At 38.1% G+C, this 13,213-nt stretch overlaps 1 protein-coding gene and 1 long non-coding RNA gene across 5 annotated transcripts in view; one reads left to right on the top strand and one right to left on the bottom strand.

Moving 5' to 3' along the window:
- Positions 1-12,193, top strand: part of LOC110974878 (U3 small nucleolar RNA-associated protein 14 homolog C-like) — a 95,956-nt gene extending 83,763 nt beyond the window's left edge. For 2 of the 3 annotated variants that reach the window (XM_022226805.2, XM_087146381.1), the window contains one exon: positions 9,334-12,193. In XM_022226805.2, coding sequence (XP_022082497.2) covers positions 9,334-9,594 — 261 coding nt within the window. In that variant the 3' untranslated portion in view covers positions 9,595-12,193. The remainder of the gene's footprint in view (positions 1-9,333) is intronic. The other variant, XM_022226808.2, reaches the window with a different exon arrangement.
- Positions 2,461-9,087, bottom strand: LOC147796675 (uncharacterized). Of its 2 annotated transcripts, none has more exons than XR_015427814.1 (3): positions 9,003-9,087; positions 8,060-8,174; positions 2,461-6,300 (listed from the first exon to the last, which is right to left on the bottom strand). It is a non-coding gene; the product is annotated as an uncharacterized LOC147796675 (long non-coding RNA). The 2 variants fall into 2 exon arrangements; XR_015427815.1 differs by having other exon boundaries at positions 8,074-8,174.
- Positions 12,194-13,213: the final 1,020 nt, after the last annotated feature.

Here is a 13,213-nt window from a genome sequence, read left to right as displayed (position 1 = left end):
ATGTTATAGAGGAAGAACACAGAAGGAGTTTGAACTGTCCGGGCTGTAACATCTGGCCAATTACTGCTTTCTGGCATGCCTGGCATGTCCATAGCCAGAGTGCAGCAAACGCTTACCTTTGTACCCTATGATTGCCACCACAATTTGTTGATGGTAATCTGCATCCTTTAAACTTCGTGTACCGAGGTGTAGAAAATTGAATATTCATGCCTTTGTTGGTGCATGGTGTGATATCATGACAAAATCAAATTTAATGCTTGCGCAGTTGCTTGTATTACGCTGTCTGCCCTAAATCTTTATGTGCAGTCATTGTCCTTAATGAGCTCTTTCTTCTGGAGTTATTTTGGGAATAGATAGCCCTGTTGTTTACAAGATTCTGTGTTTTGTTTGAATCATTATTATCATGGCATTAGTACAAAAGCGTACTTAATCAGATTTCATGATCACTCTCTGTGATGAAATTGCGCATTTTGTTCCTAATGAACTAAGCTTTCCAGCAGTAGTGAACAGTTTGTTGGCCAGTCTCAGTCAATTTGTACCAAGAACACTGATGTATTGGATTGAGAATAAGATTACAAACTTTGCATGGATAATGGAACAGTGTATCAAACTTTTAAAAAATTTTTACGATGGGAAAAGTAGGTCTAATATCAGGGATTTTTCTCTCCCTATTTCCTGGTAAAAGCAATAATTTGTATTTAATTGCAAGTAAAAACTACAAGTATTGCTGGGATATTACTGGCCCGACTTGTCCGGCTAAGATACAGTCAGTAATCAGGCATTTTTGGAAGGTTTTCTATTATTTGTCTGACTCGGCGGTGACCATCATTGAACACTTTGAAGTGCCCGAGTGTAACTCTTTCAGTGTCCATCCTCTATAATGTCAATAACGGTGTGTGTTGTGATTGCTTTCAATTAAAATCGTAATACAAAATGCCAAAAGCAATGCGAACAAAATAATACTAATGACAGCAGTATATACAAAGATATCAGGAGGAATGGCTGTGTATTGGACCATCGCGATCAGGGGTGAGCTATGCTCATTGCAGTGTCTGTTCTGTAGACTTACTGATTAGCCATGCAGGGACTGTGCAAAGCATGTCAGCTCAAATAAGCATCATAAGTGTGTCGAGTCTGTGCGTGATGTGCCCAAATTAACAGCATTCAATGAATTTTTGCAGAAATTAGACAGGATAAAGGCTGAGGTGTATGCAATAGACTTTTTAGTGGAACATACAATCTTTCAAAGTAGTATTTAAGTAGCAAATTGACAGTTTGCGTGGAATGCGCAACTGACTCGGGACTGATCAGGGAACTTTGGAATTCAAATGTTGGGAGGTCTGCTCAACCAACCTCAAGTTGATGTGCTGGCCATTGTAGACAGTAGACAACATTTCCACAGATTGTGTAGATGTCGCTAGCTGGATTGAAAACTTAGAGATCACTGCAACAGTCGCAGGGATGTGTGATTTCCTGTTCTACCCATTCCAGCCTGTCCTCTCTACTCACACAGTAACGAGCTTGTCATCACAGCTATTTATAGCGGCTTCTTAGGTGGCTTTTCCTCCATTGCCTGAACTCCTATATTTAGAGGCATTTACATACATGTGTATATGCATGCATAACCAGCATGTACCCTCGTGTCATCATGGAATCTGAGTCACATCTTGCTGAAACTTACTGTAATGCCCTTGGCTTGGTTCCACTTACAGGTTTGTCAGTTAAGATGGCCTTCATCTTTGCAGCAGCCATTGCATGTTGTATGGGTGCACTCACCCACTCATACATACTGGTATTCACCTTCAATTGTGGACATGTCATTGTAAAGCCAAAACCATTGACCTCATTAAATAAAGCCTAGGGAAGTCGATGTGTAACATGGTAACTGCTGTTACTACGGATATTAAAATAATGTACAGTTGGAAGTTGTAAAAGCCTTCTGAGTCGGGCTGTAGTCCTCACCCAAATCGTGGACCTCCATACACCAACCTTTGTGTGGCGCCTGCAAACGTGGACCTCTGTGTATTTGACTTTGCATATGCAATCATTTTTTAAAATTTACATTTTACATGAAAAAAAATTCTTTACATACACAACTAAAATTAACTCTAGAATATTTTCCCATAAATATTGCAATCGTTCAACGAGGTACACACCTTTGAATTAAAAACCTTCAAACGTGAACATTCCTATTTATCTAATCAGTGGCGGGACAAAAGACATGTCCTAGAACGAGTCGCAATGGATGAGTCGTAATGGACGAGTCGCAGTGGATATTATCCAATACCCTTGTGCAGAAAATGTTACTTATTAACAGATACAGATCTCATTTTGCCGATATAGTAGAAAATTGTGTAAAGTTTGAAGATTTTCTCAGGACACTGACAAAAAAAGCATCTGAACTTATCTTCCTTCTTGTTTCACTACATGATTTTGAATTACATAGTTTCACAACTGACATTTTCCGCAGTGTTACAACTTTATTCCACAATCTACTCTGTACTGTGTTTGCTGCGGACTTACCCAATAAATGGAGTTACTCTTTCCAACTATAATTTTATGAAGTAGAATTATTCTAGATTCTTTTTCTTCATCAATACTCAGGGCTTCAAATGTAACTAGCAGTCTTGGGCCGTCCCTGTGTGGATGCCTTTTGAAAATGAACGTTCTTGCAGAATCTTGATTTGCTGTGGACTTTTCTTTGGTTGAATTTTATTGATTTTATGAATCTTTATTTGATGTAGACTCATCTACTTAAATGTTTCAATACTTTTTCAATTTTCAAATGTTATCAGTGCACACCAATTGAAACAGGCAAACTTGGCACTTATATTTTAGATTATACCAACCTGGAAATCTTATGGAAATGTCTTTGGAGAATCCAACAAGTACAGACTAGTCAACCTTTATTTGTTAATGAGGTGAAAAACACCCCTCTCTGTAAAATTGGACTTGTCAACTATTTCCATGTGTGTTAATCATGTTAACTACATGTATACACACCAATTCAGACATAACAAGCAAACCAGACAAAAGCAGACAATAAAAATGTGTTGGTTCCCAGCTAATTACAGTAATTGTTCAGAATATAATAATATAATAATAATTAATTATTCATAATCACTGCCAGTTTGCATCAAATGGTTTTTCTGGGGGGAAAAGCAATCTGTTATTACCAAATATTATTTGTGGATCATTTTATCAGGTTATGAAATCCAAAACAGATAAAACAGACTGGTTCTTGGTCTGTGACTTGAGATAAGACCAAAGAATTGACTAAAGACGCCATAAAATAGGGTATGGGATATAAGTGGTGGTCCAGTACTACAGCACAGTGCAGGCTTGAGGAACCCCAAATTTAAGAACTGACACACCCGACTGATCAGCTTCTTGTTGTCTTGCGGATCAACTTAGTGTCATGGAAAACATTGTATTCCGAGTCTGTATCTTCATCTTCACTTCCACCACTGTAGTCACTTTCCGTCTCCATGTGATTATTGGTGCATTTACAGCATTGACACAATGCTGTACAGTAGACAAGTGCTTTCTTGCAGGAGCAGCATTTAGAATTACACTGTCCCTTCTTAAAGCTGCAATATACATAGCCCAAGACCGATGCAAGGGCCATGGGCATCTTAGACCAATTGATGAGCAGATGGTCATCCTTGCGAATCCAGCCGTGGAGGTCTGATGATAGTGGACAGATGTTTTGCTTCAAACATGACTTGTGAATTTGTGCCTGGTAATTTGCACGCATGACATGAAGCTGCAAATGCCCAACTACCAATCTTTGGCACCATGATTCCCACACCAACAAGCATGGGCAAGGAACACTCTACAAATTTACTAGGAGGGCATGCTAGCATATGCCTTCCCCGATTTCACCTTTTCCAAGGGTCCTTCCAAAGTTGAGCAAGGAAACTGCTGCATACTCCTCATCACTCCATTTTGGCCATGCGAACAATGGTTTCCTGCCTGACCAAACTACTGGTGGAGTCACCGATACTACTACCAGACAGGTTGGGCAATACAACAACCAAAGTCGGGTGTTCTGCACCCCGAGTTCGGACTCTCAAATGGTACTTGGCACAAATCAAGAGAATAGACCATATTCGCGGCGTCCCCAATTTCAGTCATTTTCCCCAACGTAGTGTATTTATTGGAAAATGTTAACTTCAAAGAACCATACTATATTCTACGATTTCATTCCGACCCCCCAAATCACCTGATACCATCCCATTACGGGTTCAAAATTTATACTGTACATTCAGGAATACATCTGGAATTAGGGATGCCGCGAGTACGGTCTATTGGGGAGAAGACATTACAAGTATTTGTGACATTAGTCAAACCAATTGTGTTGAATCTAGAGACACAATAAGCCAATTGCGAGTTAAATTTGAATAAAATTTGGTACACCTTATGCTACCTGATTGGCGTCTTGCAAGCAGACTGTGTTCATGGCAAGACAGTTGTCCCACCAGTAGTGCCAAAGGCAACAGGTTCTTAACCAAGATGGACTGCTACCAAGGCATCTTTACAGTAAGCCTGTTCAGTATTAATTTCTTTTTATATCGCGATATCATCGTGTTGACATCATTTTTCATTCATAAAATAAACAACCGAAATCATCACTATGCCTTGAGAGCCACTTAATAAAAAACAAATGATGCATATGTATTATATCTCTATATGTAGAACTCCAATGCTGGTGGAAAGCAAATATCAACATTGAAATTGTGGACATTAAGTTATCATATAATATCATGGTGCTGTATTGAAAAAGCCATTTCCAAGCACACATTAGTGCTGTAGTGGTAAAGTTCACTCAATAAGGCAACCCCCTAAATGGACAGAGTGCATATGTGTTACAAGAGGGGGTGCTGGTCTTGATGCCCTCACCTCATTATGGTATGACGATCTTGTGAGTCCCTGAGTGAGAGAGCAGACTTAGCTGGAGTTTACTGTACAATACATAATACACGCATGTAGAGTCTGTTGGTTTGGTTCCACCCCCCAATACTTGTAAGACCCTTGCAGCTGCTTGGGCTCAACAGTGAGTTTATGGTTAGAGGTTTACAATGGAGTATTTGTGTGGCCTAAATGCAGTAATGGAGGGTTCAACACGCGGTGCATGTACAGTACATCCTTTGGAGCTTATCACGATAATTTTCAGTGTATCGATTACACAATATCACGATACATGTTTTTACGAATGATACGGTATCTGATATCAATATCATATTGTCATATCAAACAGGCTTACTTGACAGCACCTCATAGTGAGTTCCCAGAAATTACTACAACCTTAGTGATTGCTCTTCTGTTCATCCTCCCTTGTACACTTATGATTTATCTGGTGCATTATTATTATTTTTTATTATTATTTATTCGGCCAAACAAAAGTGAACAAAAAATTTTAAAAAATAAATTAAAAAAGCATGAACATGTATATTTTTTAAAAAGGCAAACATCAAAAAACAAACCAAAAGAACCCACTTTCATGTGGCCAGGATTAACAAAAAAGAAAATAAACCACTGTAGCTCAAAAGCCAATTAATCCATCCTTAAAGTGGAACCAAAAACCTTAAGGGAAGAAACTATAATGGCAAGAGAATCACTGGGGAAAAAAAGTAGTATAAGAAGTATTGAAAAACAAAACCATGAATACGATGAGACTAGAATCCTTAATTGGTGGCCTAAAAATTGGGATATTGCATAAGGGAAAAGAATGGTGAATTGAAAAAAAAAAGATCCATTTGAGTTACAGATGTAATTGCATTTCTCAAGGATATATCAAAGGAAATCTCAATAAAATGTCAAAATAGAAATGATGTATGAAGAATAATAGAACTATAAATAGAAAGGATAATGGCTTAAAAATACAATAAAATCAATATTGATAAGATTATGGCAAGTAAAGGACACGTTTTTACTTAAATACCTTTCTATTGTTCTAGAATATAGATGGTTGAAAACAAGTGTATCCATGTGACGAGTGTTGACAGAAGTATTTAGGTTGACGATTGGACAATTAATTAACCTGCACAGACATTTTGCTGTAAACTGAGTCTTTACCTTCGAAATTCAAGGGTTTGCCAGTTCAGGGTTCTGAGTCTATCTTCATATGACATGTCTCCTCTCTGCTGTTTGAGGAACATCCTGGTTGCTCTCCTTTGAACCCGTTCAAGTTTAGATGACAGAGATTCTGTATATGGGTACCAGGTAGGCAGTCCATATTCAAGGATGGGCACAACAAGGGTTCTGTACAAAGACATCAAGGCACTTGTAGACTTCCACCTGCAGTATGCCAAATGAAACCTAGTGTCTTAGTTGCCTTAGCAACCACACTGTTAATGTGGTCATTCCAGGTGAGGGTATTGTTGATTGTGACTCCAAGGTACTTGTACAAGGTTGTAGTGCAAGGGGAGATCCGTGAAGTGAATACTCTGGTATGACATTAATGTTGTCAGCGACTACCCTTTCCAAAACTTTGCAGACAATGGAAGTTAGAAGTACAGGACGATAATTTTCTATGAGTGTTCGTTTGCCAGATTTGAAGACATGGGCAACATTGGATAACTTCCAAGCCATTGGGAGTGTGCCAGATGAAAGCGAGTAGTTCCTCACATGAAGTAATGGCGAAGCAATGGAGGTTGCAGCTACACATAGAACAGTTGGTTAGATTCCGTTGGGACCGGGTGCCTTGTGAGGGTCAAGATTTTTTAATAACTTCAAAAGCCATCCTAGTTCAATTTGAAGTGGCAACAGTTCAGGAATGGGTAGATTGCAGGGTGATGGTGTTACTGGGCAAGATCCAGGAGGAGAATGGACTGATATTCCAATGATAATGAAAGCCTGATTATGTCTTTACATCCCCAAAATGTCTCTCTTAACAATAAATAGAATTACTGACAAACAACAATTCTCCAAAATACCCGACAAGAAAACTAAAAGAAGGTAGCTGGTCCAGAGGAAGATGAAAAACACACAAAAACATAGGAAGATTCGTTGTCCTTTCTGTCACTGTCCAAAACTGTCTCTGCATGAAACCTTGTCACGTTGTGAAATGCATTTTTGCGGCATGTTTCAACCTTCTTTTAACCATGGGAACCACTGGGGTTACGAATTATGATGGAAATATCGCATTTCATAATTTGGGTATGTGTTCTCTTCCGCCAGAACTGCAAAACGTCATAAATGACTTTTAAAATGTCTGATTTTTACCAAATAACCACCACTGATTTGGAATTTTCAAGTGCATCTCCAGGGATCGATGTATTCTCGCCGACTCTTAAGGACTACTGTAGAGAACTGCACATGTCCTTTGTGTATCTTTTCCACCATTTATTTACTTCAATATGTGGCAAGAAGACACAGCGAGTCTGTGGGTTACCAACAGCCTGGCATTTTATCACTTTGTACAATGGGTCATAAACACTGTGGCCAGTAACCACACTTCGTCTGTGGAGCTGGCCAGAGCAGTTAATTGGATTACGGTTCGTGGGGACTTAGTTCTAACTACTGTGTCTAATAGCTCCATGGTGCTACTCTGCATATGTACATCTATGACTATTTGGGTAGGTTGAACACAGTTGACTCCTCCCCCCACCCCCTGTAATGCGGGAAAGTCCAATAGAGAATACCTACCCAAATAGTCTGCACTTGCCAGTCCTCCCCACGTTCAAATCCTTTTGAAAGGTAGGATGAAAGTGGCAGTGGCACTGCAACGCATTGTAGTAGAAGAGGGCGTACTACAGTTGATCAAGTTTTTAGCAAATGGCAAAAGGCATCAAGGAAAATTTGCATATATAGGACTGTTTGGGTAGGTATTCTCTCACGGGCTCGTCCCAAATTGGCTTGTATCATTCATGAGCAAAATATCTCACCAACATTTCTCAAAAAGAATTTAAAAATTAAAATCTTTTTTTAAAGATAGTTGCATTGTCATGAAGCCTTTTTTACATTCCATTTTTACCTTACATAGTTTACACATACTATTCTGCTCATGTAGGAATGGACTGATGGGAAAATGCATCTTCAAGTTGATTTTACTTACATGTGTATATATACCTGTTTGTCACTTGTGAGGATTCCTCAATCAGAGGTTTGGTTTGTGAAAATTTGGGTTTTGCAGGTGACCAAGGACTGACTAGAAAAGATGTTGCACAAAGCTGTGAAATATAAGAAAAAAGTAACACAAGGTTTCTTAAATGGATAACAAGGAATTTCCAGACAGAAAAGATTGATGTTCATATGTGACCTGCTCCAGGGAAAGGTAGTATAAGGCGCAAAATGCATTTTTAACAGCTCTGGCCCACTCAACGTAAAGAGGGTGTCACTTCCTGTCAAAAATTCTGGTTTTTGTTTTGTTTTTGTCATAAATGATATTGTCTATAGTTTCAGGATTCATTTACCAAAATGGTGATTTCAGTAAATAAAATTGTCAAAATAACACTTTACAAGAATTGTTCTGTTGTATTTTCTCAGTTTTGTTGCGTTTATTTGCAAAAGAAAGTCTTTTCTTTCCTGCAAAATCAGTGAAAATCATTCCACAATCATTGTGTGAAATGTGAAGGTGATATTGAAATAGGAACATTTTGGTTACTAAGGGGATTTTCATGCCTACATCCACAACATAGCCAGCTATTTCAGAGCGTGTTTCTCAAATGTGTAATTTAAACACTATTGAACTAATTAATATGCAAATACATCACCACTAGAATCGGAGGAGCTATATGGAACTCTATCATATACCAAATGAAAGCTTTGCTTTCAAATCATGTAACTTGATTTTCATTTTCTTGCAACTTACATGTATATCACCTTTTTCTGGAGCAGTTCACATGTGCTGAAGCTGATATTTGTTATCTAATTATCTGACTGATTAATGCTAATCTTAAAAGATGGGGGGGGCTGGAATTGGACCCCTTTGACAGTTTTTCTGATATCACCACGGTGCATTTTTTTACAGGAGCTGAACCTTTGAAAATTGAACATACCGCAGAACCATCTTTCCAAGATACGTCTGCCAAAAACGTGGTGCTCAAGCCTTGCAGATTGACACACATGTTGCCTTGAACTTGAGATGACTGTAACAAAACAGCATGCCTGATTGAGTTCAAACTTTGTATAGATAAGGAGAGTCTTTACAATTCACACCAAGTTTCAAACAAATTGAGTATGGTTCAACCAAGTTCTCTGGAGTTTGGAATCCCTTCTATTTGCAAAACTTAGAGATTATTTGTATCCTGATTATTGTGAATACTGCTACTGTGACTGCTGCAACAAATTTTTCTTATTGTTATACTGCTGTTGTTTTCACTGTTGCAGGTGAATCATTTACCATTTCCCTATAGTGCCCCAGAACAATTCCAGCGTAGTGTCAGAGTACCAATTGGTAGCACATGGAACACACCTTCAGTTTTCAAGAAGATAACAACTGCAAATGTAACAACAAAAATGGGAACAGTTATTGAGCCAATCGATGCTTCTGAAACATTCAAGAAAACCAAGAAGAGGACATCAGAACCCCTAGCAACAACACAAAATGCTAAAAAAAAAACAATCAAATGGAACAAAGAAAGGAAATAAATAACTGTCAGTCCTGATTGCTAGTAAACAATTTAGCAGTAACTTTTTGAAACATTGAAGTTGCAACATTTACAAGTTCTAGCTTTATACTGATAACAGGGTTTAAAATTCTGTTCTACAGCCTCATATATGTTGCTATTTAAGCTTTACAATTAACTTGTCTGGAGTATATTACTAAGAGACCAATCATTATTATTAATGATCCTGTTCAATTGAAGGTGCTTCTTTTTAATTCTATGGTTCTTATTTCCGACTGACCCTGCTTTTTGCTTCCGACCACTGATTTGTTTTTAATCTACCGCCCTTGTCCACAACGTAGCTTAGAAAAAAATCTAAGAAAAGGACACTCTTCGAAGAAAATCCAGTCATAAATATCTGATATACATGTATTCTATTTGTCTACTTAACTAATGTGTACCTTGGGAATGCATGAACTAGTTGAACCATGGACAATGAGGGTCTTGGCTTACTGAACTTAGCTGGTATGCCTTTTAACAGTCAACTTTATGATGGTATGTAATAAGTGCAAATGTTGTTTATTTTGTGTAACTTAATCAAAGGGGATAATGATTTGTTTATTTTTTTTAACTGACTAAAAGTCATGGAATTAAAAGTTACTTCCAAACCAGGCAGTCATCCATTGAATGCCTCGGAACACTTTGTTAAGCTTTAATTTGTGTTCATGTTGTCTTTTTTTCCTCACATTTTTTACTGTTAGACCTTCCTCTTATGCTAAGAAGATATGAGAACCATAGTATTAGAACTGCAAAATTGTTAGAAAAGACTAAAGGTGCAGTCAGCTTGGAAAACCAGCATAAACATATATCGGGTATAGAGTGCTGAAGTGAATACACCATGCACACATTTATACGTGTAATAGGAGACAGTGTTTGAACTCGAACCAACACATGCTCTTATTCCATTCAGTTTAATACGCTTTGCTTTTTTATTCAAATGACGTCATACTTCGGCACTCTATAGTAGATATGCATTACATCTTTCAGGAGTAGGGCAAGAGCTGAACAAAACAAAATGAAAGCTTTCTACTGTTTAGTTGTCATTTGAAGTGTTACATAACACTGTAATATGTTGATTATACACTGTAATAAAATTAAAATTAAAAATCTTTTACCAGTACTGTAAGCAGTTTAAAAAGGTACCGGTACATAAATTGTCATTTTTATTTACTGGTTTATTAATTAGATCAACTTAACTAGTTTATTGACTAGGATGTAGAAGTCACAGTATGTGAAATGTCAGTCATTTTAGAGTTGTGAACTCGTGTAGTCAAGAGACATGTAAGTCCATTTTCTCAAATAGAAAGAAAGCCCCCTTCCCTAAATAAATCATAGTTCAGTACATGATCACCCACAAGACTGATGAGAGCAATTGGGGAGCAACTTATTTTTAGCTTTGTTTTTCAGATTTTTAAAAGCATTGTTTTTGGCTTTTTTGCAATATTACAAAAAAACCTTTCTGTTTGTCAGTTGTTTTTTTTGGGGGGGGGTTCTTTTATTTGGGCCAAAACCCATAGACTTTGCGCACGTTTTTCTCTGCAGCACTTTTGCCATTAACCCTAACCCCCAAGGGTTGCTGGCCCTAACCTTCCTCATATGGGACTTTGTGCACAGAGGCTGTTGGACTTTGTTTTTCTGAGGTATTCCAAACCCAATGCAAAAGCCAGCTGTTATGGGCCTACCAGACCTATCCCCACAGAATTAAACACTTTACTACTGTTTAATTCTGTGTGGTTTGGGAAGGTTAGGGTTAATCTTTGTCACACAGCATTCACAGTCGGCATATGTATAGTCATTTTTGCATTAGATGTATGCCGGAGAGTGACGTCATGATGACGTCATCGTCTATTTTTTATTGAATTTTGAGTATTTATTTTTCCCCATAGGTTTTGTACACATTTTTCAACAGCCAGAATGGCGTAGATTTTGACTGCTTCAGAAAATGAAACTTGGTTCAAGCAACGACCATCAGCAAAGATGAATATAGAAGCATGACATCACTTAGGCATCGTAATTAGATTTATTATTTAATTTTGAAAATTAAATTTCTCCCATTGACTTTGTACACATTGTAAAAAAGTTTTGCTATGGGCTTACGCGTTTCCATTGTTATTGGTTGTCGCACATTCTTATTGAGTGATTTCTAGATAATTTGGCTAGGAAGTTGTGCAAAAAATTGTGCAAAATATCGAGGGGAATGAACTCTGAGATTTCATGTCATCAGGCTAATGAAATAAAGTGTCAGTGCAAGCCCACCGGACCTATCACAAACTCCAGATTGTGCCAAGCAGAACGCCGATCCTGGTTGTTTTTTCAAAATCTAGAAAACTAAGACGCACATTTGATTATGCAAAGCTTTCCCTACTTATAGACGATAAATTATCTTATATCGCTAAAACCTCTGAATATTATTGCTTTGGATGTTTAAAGCACTTTCAAACAGAACAGAGACTCGACAGACATAAAGGAGATTGTCAAGGCATGGACACGACACCTTGCAAAGTCGAATTACCTCAAAAGGGTAAACATATTCCCAAGTTTGAAAACTATAAAAATAAACAAGACACTCTGTTTGTCACAAACGCAGATTTCGAGTCTGTTTTAGAACGACTTCAAACAGAAATATTTAATAGTATTAAATAGTATTAAAATGCAACGTCACAGGCCATGTGGCTACTCTTACGTGGTCGTGCGATGTGACGGTGTATGTACCAGTCGCGAAACACATCGAGGCCAAGATGCAGCCATTCATTTGTACAATCGTTATCTAGAGAAACGAAAACTATTAACAAAACATTTGCTGATCCAACACCTCTCGTTTGGACATCCGAGCTACAGAAACGCCACGACAAATGCAACATCTGCTGGATCTGTGAAAAATCGATTTATCCAATGAGAGAATCGCAGTGTCAGTGTCCTATCTCAGATGAGCCAAAGACAAATGACCAAAAAGCAGCTTTTAGTTTCAAAAACATCGCGGTTTCACAGAGTACAACTGTAATGTGTATGAGCTGTGAGAAACCCTTCAATAAATTTCGCAGTCCGCGATCACTGTCACATCAGGGGTAAGTACAGGGGCCCAGCACATGCCAATTGCAATCTCAAACAACAAATCGTACCTAAACTAATGCCTATTCCGGTGATCTTTAGAGAAATACGACGCGCATCTGATTATGCAAGGTGCTCGCGTTTTTAACGGTAGCAAAGTAAATGTTGTCAAAAACACCGAGAATTATGTATCCTCATTTGGCTAACTTAGATTTCTAGACTCGTTTCATTTCATGGCCACTTTGCTCGATCGATTGGTCAAAAACTGTTCCCCGGACGATTTCAAATTACTCTGCAAAAGATTTCCAAACAACACTGACTTGCTTTTAGAGAAAGGCGTTTACCCATACGAGTACAAAGATTCTTTCGATCGATTTGAAGAAACCACCCTACCAACTTGAGACGCGTTTTATGGCTCGTTGAAGCAGCAGACCGTAAGCGAAGAAGAACATTTCCGAGCTCAAGGTATATAGTAAATGTTTAGGTGTCAAAATCTCGGAGACTATCACGATCTCTACGTCGTGTACAGAACTCCGCTTGGGGCCGTTTAACAA

This window comes from Acanthaster planci, linkage group LG15, assembly GCF_054643075.1.
Source record: "Acanthaster planci isolate LZ-2023a linkage group LG15, COTS_SCS, whole genome shotgun sequence".
Lineage (NCBI taxonomy): Eukaryota > Metazoa > Echinodermata > Asteroidea > Valvatida > Acanthasteridae > Acanthaster > Acanthaster planci.
This window is presented reverse-complemented; position numbering and strand designations above follow the sequence as displayed.